The 12,100-nt window shown below is 46.7% G+C and overlaps 2 protein-coding genes across 5 annotated transcripts in view; one reads left to right on the top strand and one right to left on the bottom strand.

The window, feature by feature from the left end:
* The window catches only part of elmod2 (ELMO/CED-12 domain containing 2), a 32,672-nt gene extending 21,087 nt beyond the window's left edge, over positions 1-11,585 (bottom strand). The window contains exons 1-2 of one of the 3 annotated variants that reach the window (XM_080194131.1): positions 11,497-11,585; positions 8,727-8,832 (exon numbers count right to left, since the gene is read on the bottom strand). In XM_080194131.1, the coding sequence (XP_080050257.1) occupies positions 8,727-8,819 (93 nt within the window). In that variant the 5' untranslated portion in view covers positions 8,820-8,832; positions 11,497-11,585. Of the gene's footprint in view, positions 1-467; positions 487-4,421; positions 4,576-8,726; positions 8,833-11,496 lie in introns of those variants that run through there. The other 2 variants (XM_080194147.1, XM_080194138.1) reach the window with 2 other exon arrangements.
* LOC145346640 (uncharacterized) lies at positions 4,965-11,503 on the top strand. 2 transcript variants are annotated; one of them, XM_080194161.1, is made up of 2 exons: positions 4,965-5,459; positions 9,799-11,503. In XM_080194161.1, the coding sequence occupies exon 2, from the start codon at positions 10,530-10,532 to the stop codon at positions 11,286-11,288; it is 759 nt and encodes a 252-aa protein (XP_080050287.1). In that variant the 5' UTR covers positions 4,965-5,459; positions 9,799-10,529; the 3' UTR covers positions 11,289-11,503. The 2 variants fall into 2 exon arrangements, with proteins under 2 accessions (XP_080050287.1, XP_080050297.1); XM_080194171.1 differs by having other exon boundaries at positions 10,367-11,503.
* Positions 11,586-12,100: the final 515 nt, after the last annotated feature.

The following is a 12,100-nucleotide window of genomic DNA, read 5'->3' on the forward strand; positions in this document are numbered from 1 at the left end:
CCCTGTTCCCCCACCCTATTTCCACACATTTATCATGGCCAATCCACCTAACCTACACATATTGGGACTGCAGGAGGAAACCAGAGTACCTGGAGGAAACTCATGCAGCCATGGGAGGGCAGTGGCGGGGGGTGTAGTGTGCAAACTCCACTCAGTCAGTCACCTAGGCTGGAATGGAACCCAGGTCCTTGGCACTAAGGCAGCAATGCTAACCACTGTCACCCAAAACAGATTTTCTGTTCTTTCCTTCACAGTCAAACAGTTTTCAAAAACACACTGTTCACGAATACATATGAAGACACAGTGAAACTGCAGTGAGCAGTCAGTACTGCAAACCATCCAAGATAAAGTTGTGCAATGCTCTGTTCAGGCTGCAGCTGAAGTGTACAGTTTTGACTGCCTGAGATGGTTGAAATGGTACTGAAATAAAAAAGAAAGGCTGTGAGGAAGCTATTGGGAAAACTTACATGAACAGGCTCTTCAACCTCAAAAACAGATGCCTCAGACATTCAGTGCACAGTAAACCGAGTCCAATGCCTTCAGATATGTCAGAGCAACTGCTTACGGGAACGGATTTAAACTAATGAATGGCAAATTCAGGACATGTCGGGACATAGAGTACTGTTAAAGCTTAAGCAGCTTCTGTTATTTAAGCCAGAAGATCAAATTTATTTAAGAAACACTAGATGCTGTAACAGGATAGGATGAAGAATACAGATAGAAATCAAGTTGCCCAGCACCCTTCTTCATCAAAAACTATTTCAGGCTTCAGTTAGCACCTCCACAAAATGGGAACAAATGTTAGAGAAAATAAAACATTGCAAATTGGAAACATGTATATGTCCAATTTGAGAGGATAAGCTAATAATAATCTAGTAACAAGGTGTGATTTTTAATCTGCCGCTTTGGCATAAAACGTCTGCGGCCTTGGCTTTTACATAAACGCACACAGAAATTTCAATTTTAAAAAAGGCCAGTAAGACCAACCAGTTAATGCTGTTTAGATAAAAGCTGGTGCTGTGTTGACCCTTCAGTCCTATACGAAGCTTAATTACCACAGTTACCATTTAGTAATTTTAGGTAGTAGGAATCTATAACGAATATCACTGTAAGGCGGGAAATATAGCAAAAGGGAATCAAGGGTTACAAGGAAAGGGCAGGAAAGTGGACCTGAGGAATGTTGGAGCAGCCACCATCCTATTGAATGGCAGAGCAGGCTCGAGGTGCCGAATGGCCCACTTCTGTTCCTATTTCTTATGGCCTTAGCTAAACATTGAAGAACCACATAATGCAGCAGCACGTCCTCTGTGGCTGAGTCAGCTCTATAAACAATTGCATTTCAGCAAAACAGACAAGGTTTTGCCCTCATATGCCATGCACCATTCAAATCAAAATAAATCTATATGGGTTAAAAAGAAACACTTAGAAGCTCTGGAATACGCTCCACAGAGTCATATTAAAACCATAGAGAGAATGGTTTGCCTATTGAATGATCTAGTCACAGTTGTACAAGTTGAGAAATCAAGTTAGCTTCTTCGTGATGCACACTGTTCAGCACTGCTGTCTCACGTAGCCAGGGACCCAGGATCAATTTCCAGCTTGGGTCACTGTCTATGCGGAGTCTGCACATTCTCCCCTTCTCTACTTTGGTTTCCTCCCACAGTATGAAATACCTGTGCTTAGGTACATCGAGGGAGAATTTGGCATGGCTGGTGTACCCAAACAGGGAGTGTGGCAACTAGGGGAATTTCACATTGCAGTGTGAGTGTAAGTTTACTTGAGATACTAATAAACTTAGTCAGCCTGTCAATTCTTCTGCAGTACACGCCTGCAGTAAGCAAATTAGATTTACTTCTCTAATAACCTGATCTAATAAACTTAGGAATAGGCTGATGGTCAAAAATGCTGAAAGAAATAAACTTTTGGAGGGGAAGGGTTTTGAAAAACATATTGATGCAAAGCCATGAGTGAGTGGGGCTGAGTTGACCCTGTGCAAGCACATGGTTCACTTCCCCAGCTTGCAGCATAAACCATGCAGGAGGAGACAGAGCTCTGAGAACAGGGCACCCAGGAAGGTGCAAAGTGAGCAGAGATTCAGCAGCGACAAATGTCTGGCCCTGCTCCACAGGCCAGCTTTCCAACCATTCCCTCCCACACTGACCGCTCCGGGGAGCCAGTGCTTTACTGCCACACTGACCGCTCCGGGGAGCCAGTGCTTTACTGCCACACTGACCGCTCCGGGGAGCCAGTGCTTTACTGCCACACTGACCGCTCCGGGGAGCCAGTGCTTTACTGCCACACTGACCGCTCCGGGGAGCCAGTGCTTTACTGCCACACTGACCGCTCCGGGGAGCCAGTGCTTTACTGCCACACTGACCGCTCCGGGGAGCCAGTGCTTTACTGCCACACTGACCGCTCCGGGGAGCCAGTGCTTTACTGCCACACTGACCGCTCCGGGGAGCCAGTGCTTTACTGCCACACTGACCGCTCCGGGGAGCCAGTGCTTTACTCACACACTGACCGCTCCGGGGAGCCAGTGCTTTACTGCCACACTGACCGCTCCGGGGAGCCAGTGCTTTACTGCCACACTGACCGCTCCGGGGAGCCAGTGCTTTACTGCCACACTGACCGCTCCGGGGAGCCAGTGCTTTACTGCCACACTGACCGCTCCGGGGAGCCAGTGCTTTACTGCCACACTGACCGCTCCGGGGAGCCAGTGCTTTACTGCCACACTGACCGCTCCGGGGAGCCAGTGCTTTACTGCCACACTGACCGCTCCGGGGAGCCAGTGCTTTACTGCCACACTGACCGCTCCGGGGAGCCAGTGCTTTACTGCCACACTGACCGCTCCGGGGAGCCAGTGCTTTACTGCCACACTGACCGCTCCGGGGAGCCAGTGCTTTACTGCCACACTGACCGCTCCGGGGAGCCAGTGCTTTACTGCCACACTGACCGCTCCGGGGAGCCAGTGCTTTACTCACACACTGACCGCTCCGGGGAGCCAGTGCTTTACTGCCACACTGACCGCTCCGGGGAGCCAGTGCTTTACTGCCACACTGACCGCTCCGGGGAGCCAGTGCTTTACTGCCACACTGACCGCTCCGGGGAGCCAGTGCTTTACTCACACACTGACCGCTCCGGGGAGCCAGTGCTTTACTCACACACTGACCGCTCCGGGGAGCCAGTGCTTTACTGCCACACTGACCGCTCCGGGGAGCCAGTGCTTTACTGCCACACTGACCGCTCCGGGGAGCCAGTGCTTTACTGCCACACTGACCGCTCCGGGGAGCCAGTGCTTTACTGCCACACTGACCGCTCCGGGGAGCCAGTGCTTTACTCCCACACTGACCGCTCCGGGGAGCCAGTGCTTTACTGCCACACTGACCGCTCCGGGGAGCCAGTGCTTTACTGCCACACTGACCGCTCCGGGGAGCCAGTGCTTTACTGCCACACTGACCGCTCCGGGGAGCCAGTGCTTTACTCCCACACTGACCGCTCCGGGGAGCCAGTGCTTTACTCACACACTGACCGCTCCGGGGAGCCTGTGCTTTACTCCCACACTGACCGCTCCGGGGAGCCAGTGCTTTACTCCCACACTGACCGCTCCGGGGAGCCTGTGCTTTACTCCCACACTGACCGCTCCGGGGAGCCAGTGCTTTACTCCCACACTGACCGCTCCGGGGAGCCTGTGCTTTACTCCCACACTGACCGCTCCGGGGAGCCAGTGCTTTACTGCCACACTGACCGCTCCGGGGAGCCAGTGCTTTACTGCCACACTGACCGCTCCGGGGAGCCAGTGCTTTACTGCCACACTGACCGCTCCGGGGAGACTGTGCTTTACTGCCACACTGACCGCTCCGGGGAGACTGTGCTTTACTCCCACACTGACCGCTCCGGGGAGCCTGTGCTTTACTGCCACACTGACCGCTCCGGGGAGACTGTGCTTTACTCCCACACTGACCGCTCCGGGGAGCCAGTGCTTTACTCACACACTGACCGCTCCGGGGAGCCTGTGCTTCACTCCCACACTGACCGCTCCGGGGAGCCAGTGCTTCACTCCCACACTGACCGCTCCGGGGAGCCAGTGCTTTACTCACACACTGACCGCTCCGGGGAGCCTGTGCTTTACTCCCACACTGACCGCTCCGGGGAGCCTGTGCTTTACTCCCACACTGACCGCTCCGGGGAGCCTGTGCTTTACTCCCACACTGACCGCTCCGGGGAGCCAGTGCTTTACTCACACACTGACCGCTCCGGGGAGCCTGTGCTTTACTCCCACACTGACCGCTCCGGGGAGCCTGTGCTTTACTCCCACACTGACCGCTCCGGGGAGCCAGTGCTTTACTCACACACTGACCGCTCCGGGGAGCCTGTGCTTTACTCCCACACTGACCGCTCCGGGGAGCCTGTGCTTTACTCACACACTGACTGCTCCGGGGAGTCTACGCTTTACTCCACACAAACTTCCGACCGTAATGGTTCACCGTCACCAGGCCAACAGTCCGCCGGAAACGCGTCACCGCCAAACTGCGCATGGAAGGAGCTGGAAGAACGCGGGGCTAGACAGGAGGCTCGGAAGGCGGGGTAAGCGGGTCAGGAGGATGCGCGAGGCGAGGCAGGAGGCTGACGGGGGCGGAGCAACCGGAAAGGGGGCGGGGTATGAGCGTGCGGCAGGATGGGGTATGAGGACAGGATGCAAGAGGATGGGGCGAGAGGACTAGTGGGTGGGGACTGGAGGCGGGGTGTGATCGCGCGGGGTGGGCGGGGCGTGAGCGAGTGGGGGCGGGGTGAGAGCGGGGGGCGGGATGGAGTGTCAACGGGGGCGGGGCGTAAGACTGGGGCGGGGCGTGAGCGCGTGAAGGGGGGAGGGGGAAACGGCAGCTGAAGGGACGGTTTTACGGTTCCCTGATTGGTTCACCTTACAGGGCCCTGATTGGCCATTCGGTGAGAAGGCTGTGATTGGTTGCTATGAGGATGGTGTGAGGCCTAACGGAGTGAGTGTTGGGAAACATTCACTGGTAAAAATAACTCACCTGGTCAGGAACTGTATGAAAATGTTTGGGATAAAATCACTATTAAGTGTTTTTGAATGCGAGCTGTTTGTGTGAAATAATCGGGAAACGCCACTGGAGTAATCTATGTGGGGGTTAATCTATAGGAGGGTTAATCTCTTTGGGGGTTAATATGTAGGAAGTAAAGTGGTTATTCTATGTGTTTAATCTACAGGAGGTATGTTTTAACCCAGGGAAAACACTGGGGTTAATTTATAAGAGGTCGTAGGGTTAATTTATAGGAGGTACAAGTTTAACCTATAGGAAAGATTCATTTATAGGAGGTACTCTGATTAATCTGTGAAATACTGGGGTTAATTTATAAGAGTATAATACAATGTTAATTTTTTGGAGAAAACTGAGAGTTGCAAAATCCTGGAAATTGCCGAAAGTGAAGAGCCAAACAAGGTAAATGAGTTGACAGCACAAATCATTGCAAACGAGTATGATTTGGTGGGCATTACAAGACAAGTGGCAGGGTGGTCCCAACTGGGAGTTAAATATCCAGGGGTATTAGACTGTTCGGAGGGACAGACAGGAAGATAAGGGAGGTGGTGCAGCCCTGATATTTAAGGATGATGTCAGGACGGTACTGAGGGATGATATAGGTTCTAAGGAAAAAAGTTGAATCCATTTGGGTGGGAATTAGAAATAGTAAGGAGAAAAAGTCACTGATAGGTGTAGTCTATAGGCCATTAAATAGTGACATCACGGGGGGGGTGAGAAATAAACAAAAAAAAACTGATGCATGTAAAAATGGTACAGCAATTATCATGGGGGATTTTAATCTGCATATCGATTGGTCAAACCAGGTTGGTCAATGCAGCCTTAACAAGGAGTTCATAGAATGTATCTGTGATAGCGGTATGCAATGGAACCTACAAGGGAGCAAGTTATCCTAGATCTGTTCTTGTATAATGAGATAGGAATAATTAGTGATTTTGCAAATTGGGATCCTCTTGAAAGAAGCAATCACAGTACGGTTGAATTTAAAGTACAAATGGAGCGTGAGAAGATAAAATCCAATACCAGTGTCTTGTACTTAAACAAAGAAGATTACAAAGGGATGAGGGAGGAGTTGGCTGAGGTAGACTGGGAGCAAAAACTTTATGGTGGGACAATTGAGGAACAGTGGAGGACTTTCAAAAGCAATCTTCTACAGTGCTCAACAAAAGTATATACCAGTGATAATGAAGGAATGTAGAAAAAGTGATAATCAGCCATGGATATCCAAGAAAGTAAAGGAAAGTATCAAATTGAAAGAAAATGCATACAAAGTGGCAAAGATTAGTGGGAACCTAGAGGATTGGGAAATCTTTAAAGGGCAGCAGAAAGCCACGAGAAAAGCTATAAAGAAAAGTAAGATGGATTATGAGAGTAAATCAGCTCAGAATATAAAAACAGATAGCAAAAGTTTCTATCAATATATAAAACGAAAAAGAGTGGTGAAAGTAAACATTGGTCATTTAGAGGAATGTAATAACTGGAAATGAGAAAATGGCCGAGGCATTGGACAGGTATTTTGTGTCGGTCTTCACAGTGGAAGTCACAAATAACATGATAAAAATTGATGACAGGAAGGCTATGGCAGGATAGAACCTAGAAATTACCATTATCACAAAAGAGGTAGTGTTGGGCAAGTTAATGGGGGCTAAAGGTAGACAAGTCTCCTGACCCTGATGGAATGCATCCCAGGGTACTAAACTAGATGGCAGGAGAAATAGAAAATGCACTAGTGGAATTTACCAAAATTCACTGGACTCTGGGGTGGTTCCCGTAGATTGGAAAACAGCAAATGTGACGCCACTATTTAAAAAAGGAGATAGACAAAAGGTGGTTACTATAGGCCAGTTAGCTTAACTTCTGCAGTAGGAAAAATGCTTGAATCTATCAGCAAGGAAGAAATAGTGAGACATCTGGATATAAATTGTCCCATTGGTAAGATGCAGCATGGGTTAATGAAGAGAATGTTTGACTAATTTGTTGGAATTCTTTGAGGACATTACATGTGCACTGGACAATGGTGAACCTGTGGATGTGGTGTATCTGGATTTCCAGAAAGCATTTGACAAGGTGCTGCACCAAAGACTGCTACATAAGATAAAGGTGCACTGTGTTACGGGTCGTGTATTAGTATGGATAGAGGATTGGTTAACTAACAGAAAGCAAAGAATGGGGAAATGGGTGTTTTTCTGGTCAGTGACTAGTGGTGGGTCTCAGGGATCAGTGTTGAGACCGCAATTGTTTACAATTTACATAAATGATTTGGAGTAGGGGATCAAGTGTAGTGTGTCAAAATTCGTAGATGACACTAAGATGGGTGGCAGAGCAAAGTGTGCAGAGGACATTGAAAGTCTGCAAAGGCATATAGATAGTCAAAGTGAGTGGGCAAGAGTCTGGCAGATGGAGAACAATGTTGGTAAATGTGTGGTCATCCATTTTGGTAGGAATAACAGCAAAATGGACTCTTATTTAAACGGTAAAGAATTGCAGCATGCTGCTGTGCAGAGGGCCCTTGGTGTCTTATACAGGGATCTCAAGGAGTTGGTTTGCAGGTGCAGCAGGTAATTAAAAAGGCAAATGGAATTTTGTCCTTTATTGCTAGAGAGATGGAGTTTAAAAAACAGGGAGGTTATGTTGCAGCTGTATAAGGTGCTGATAAGGCCACACCTGGAGTACTGTGTACAGTTTTGGTCTCTTTACTTGAGAAAGGATATACTGGTACTGGAGGGAATGCAGAGGAGATTCACTAGGTTGATTCCGGAATTGAGAGGGTTGGCTTATGAGAGACTGAGTAAACTGGGGCTGTAGTCATTGGAATTCAGAAGAATGAGAACACATAGTTATAAGATTATGAAGGGAATAGATAAGATAGAAACATATAAGATTATGAAGGGAATAGATAAGATAGAAGCAGGGAAATTGTTTCCACTGGCAGGTGAAACTAGAACTAGGGGGCATAGCCTCAAAATAAGGGAAAGCAGATTTAGGACTGAGTTCAGGAGGAACTTCTTCATACAAAGGCTTATGAATGTGTGGAATTCTCTGCCCAGTGAAGCAATTGAGACCACCTCATTGAATGTTTTTAAGGGAAGGATAGATAAATTTTTGAACAGTAAAGGAATAAAGGGTTATGGTGAGCGGGCGGGTAAGTGGAGCTAAATCCATGAAAAGATCAGCCAAAATCTTATTGAATGGCGGAGCAGGGTCGAGGGGCCAGATGACCTACTCCTGCTCTTAGTTCTTATGTTCTTATATCTTTCAATACCAACCACAATGTACATTGAGGTATACCTGTGCAGTCCCTCATCAGAGCTCCAGGGAAGTCCTGACTTGTCATGCATGCCAACTGCCTGAAAAGTTTAAACTTCTGATGGACACTTTTTCTGCACTCTGGGCTTCTACAAAAATTTCTCCAGTGCTGAACATACCAGACATTTGAACCTGTTATGTGCTACTTATGTGGATACTTTCATGTGTAAAGTTTCATTCAAGAATCCTGGTATAGGTCAGTGATTAATAGGGGAGCTCATACCACACTCCCAGTGCCATACACATATGCCATCACCCACTGTCAAACCCTATCCCTTGAACAGACTGCCACCTGCTCAATTTCCTTCACTCACTCCCATCCCTACTAACACTATTAATGCCTGTAAGACCATTACAACTTACCAGAATGTGGCAGCTCTGGGCAGGAAAGGGGAGGGCACGAGGTGAGTCCTTACCTCTCCTGCATTCTACATCCATCAGCCCCTTGAGCTGCATCTTGGGATCCCTTCTGCAGCCAGAACCAGAAGATATGGTTGCCATTATGGATAACAAATAAGTTTGCTATTTGTAATTATCTTTGCTTGCAGTCAGTGGCAGTTGGAACAGCATTGCTGCTGTCTGGAAGATCTGGCCCATTAAATTCTAACCTCGAATTTATGGAATTTTTTCCACACAAGTTGGTAAAACTTTGTAGAGTTAGAATAATTCACATACTAATAGAGTCTTTGAACCTAACTTCTACTTTGTTATTGAACAAAAATACTTCGTGCATACATGAGTAAAATTATAATAACTCATATTTAACTAATAGGAACATTGAACATTTATAATACTCTTCAATAACAAAGATAATTTGCACATATACCCTGCCTCATGGCACCCTCGCCCCTCAAAGACTTTCTGCACCACAATGCAATGATGTGTAACACACTTCCACAGTTTCTTTTAACTAACTTCAATGAATTCCTTTTGAGGAACACCTACTTCTGGCCCAAAAACTTCCTGCCAATAGATGAGTCATTTTTTTCTGAACTGACACCCAGTGATTCAGGTTAGGTGGAGTTCTCCTTGACTGCTGCTTTGGAAGTATGTTCACACATGCATCTCCTTTTGTCTGCTCTGGTTGCTCAGCTGTTGTCCATCTTTTTCAGTTTCCATCTTCATGAGCATAATTCCCACAAAAGAGCGAAATCAAGACAATTCCCTCAAAAGCTTCCAGCACCCAGTGATGAGCCACAGGGTTGTGTCATTGCCGTGTGAGGGGAAAGCCAATCAAAACGTTGGGAAATGTTGCAAAGGAGCAGCCAGTTGGATACATTTTTATCATATTTGAAAAAATGTCACATGCGAGGAATAGGCTCCTAGTAAACTGTTACTTTTTTCAAAAGGAGAGTAATTTTTGAAAAATAATTTTTGCACAGCACAACTGTTAAAGTTTAATGTTTTAAAGTTTATTTATTAGTGTCATTAATAGGCTTACATCAAAACTGCAATGAAGTTTTTCTGAAAATCCCTCCTTGCCCACTCCGGCACCCGTTTGGGTACACTGAGGGATTATTTAGCATAGCCTATGCACCTAACCAGCACATCTTTCAGATTGTGGGAGGAACCCAGAATGCCCAGAGGAAACCCACGCAAACACGGGGTGAACGTGCAAACTCCACACAGACAGTGACCCAAGATGGCAATAGAATCTTTATCCCTGACACTGTGCTCACCACTGTGCCACCATGCCACTGTTGTCACTGTCTAATTCAATTTTTGGCAAATTCATATTTCCATTTACTGAATCTTAGTCCACTTTTACGTTGATTCATTAAGTTTTGGGGATTTAAACTTCTGGTTATGTTTCTGTAAATTGAGCTGCACCAATGCTATAATAATGTTGCCCAAATGTAAAAAGAGAACACAGACACTGTCAGAGGTTGCTATATTGTAGGGACAAGGTGCATGCACAGCCACCATAGGCCAGGCAGCAGGAGGAGAGATGTGAATTTCTATCCTAGATTCACAGTGATAGCTTTTGTAAACTCCTTTTACAGAGAGTCGTCACTTCATCAAGACTTCAACATCATTGGACTTTGCATGTGGAAGGAGAAATGTTTTAACTAATCACACAGCCTGAAAAAGCATTGTTCCAGTCACAACAGTGAGCTACGTGTGAGTGAGGCTTCAATTGACCCTGGAGAGAGACAAACCCTCACCATGGACAAACCATGGAAATGTGGATATTGTGGGAAGGGATTCAGTTATCCATCCCAGATAGAAAATCATCAGCGCAGTCACACTGGGGAGAAACCATTCAGCTGCTCCATCTGTGAGGAAGAATTCACTCAGAGATCTAGCCTTTTGACACACCAACGAATTCACACTGGGGAGAGACCATTCATATGCTTGGACTGTGGGAAAGGATTTACTCAGTCAGCCAGCCTGCGAAGACACCAGCGAGTTCACACTGGGAAGAGACCATATACCTGCACCGTGTGTGGGAAGGGATTCAGTCAGTCAGCCAATTTTCTGAGACACCAGCGAATTCACACTGGAGAAAGGCCATTCACCTGCTCTATGTGTGAGAAAGGGTTCATTCAGTCATCTGAGCTTCTGACACACCAGCGAGTTCACACTGAGGAGAGACCTTTTCATTGCTCTGACTGTTGGAAGCGTTTTAAAAGTACAAAGCAGCTTCTGGCCCATCAGCGCACTCACACTGGGGAGAGGCCATTCACCTGCTCCGTGTGTGGAAAGGGATTCACTCGTTCATCCACTTTGCTGACACACCAACAGGTTCATACTGGGGAGAAGACATTCATGTGCTCTGATTGTGGGAAGGGATGCATTACTTCATCCCATCTACTGATACACCAGCGTGTTCACACTGGGGAAAGACCATTCACGTGCTTAATGTGTGGAAAGAGATTCATTCAGTCATCACACCTGCAGAAACACCAGAGAGTTCACAAGTGACTGGAAGGGTTGGATTTTGCTCTTATTGTTGCTATTAATCACATCCATGTTTATTTTGATAGTTGGTGAATGTTTCTGCTGATGGTGACAACACTCTCTTTTAATTCACTTAAATTTAATTCAATTCATTAATTTGATTCATATTAATGTAATGATTCACCCAGTTGGCTGTTCTTGGATGATTTTTTTTAATATAATAAAAGTTCACCTGATTGGCTGTTCCTTTATGGCATTTCCCGGTGCTTCGATTTTCTCTCCCCTCACACATCAGGGACTCAGCCGTATGACGAGTCATTCGGTGCAGGAATTTTCCACTTATTTTCACCCATCTGAAGGAATCATGCTCCTGAAGGAAGTGTTTAGAAAATACTTGTTAATATTATGGAGCTACTTTAACATCAGGGCAAGTATTTTTCTCAACATAAAGCACTTACTGCAAACTGGCTGGAGGTATTTGTGTGGTGGAAGGAACTATATTTGTCACAAAAGTTGGCTCCATTTGAATTGCTGTATGCCCACAATAATGAGGCTCTTCATTGCAACAATGCCAAACTGACATAGCAAAGGTTGCACCAGCTACTTTCAAAGATGCCACACGGTTGCATAACCGAAGACAACTTTGGGCTGTCTGCCACAAAGAAGACCCACCTCTCTGTGGAAGCAACAGTACAAACTATGCTGAGATTGCAATGCAAATCTTAAAAGATCAGATCGCCCGGTGGGTGAAGGCCTGCAACTTTGCCCAGTTGTTAAATTTCTTGCTGATGAAGTGGGTGGGGTATTATGATTTAGGCAAGATGGCCTACAAGATG

This window comes from Carcharhinus amblyrhynchos, chromosome 1 (assembly GCF_965287045.1).
Source record: "Carcharhinus amblyrhynchos chromosome 1, sCarAmb.v2.hapA, whole genome shotgun sequence".
In the NCBI taxonomy this organism is placed as follows: Eukaryota; Metazoa; Chordata; class Chondrichthyes; order Carcharhiniformes; family Carcharhinidae; genus Carcharhinus; species Carcharhinus amblyrhynchos.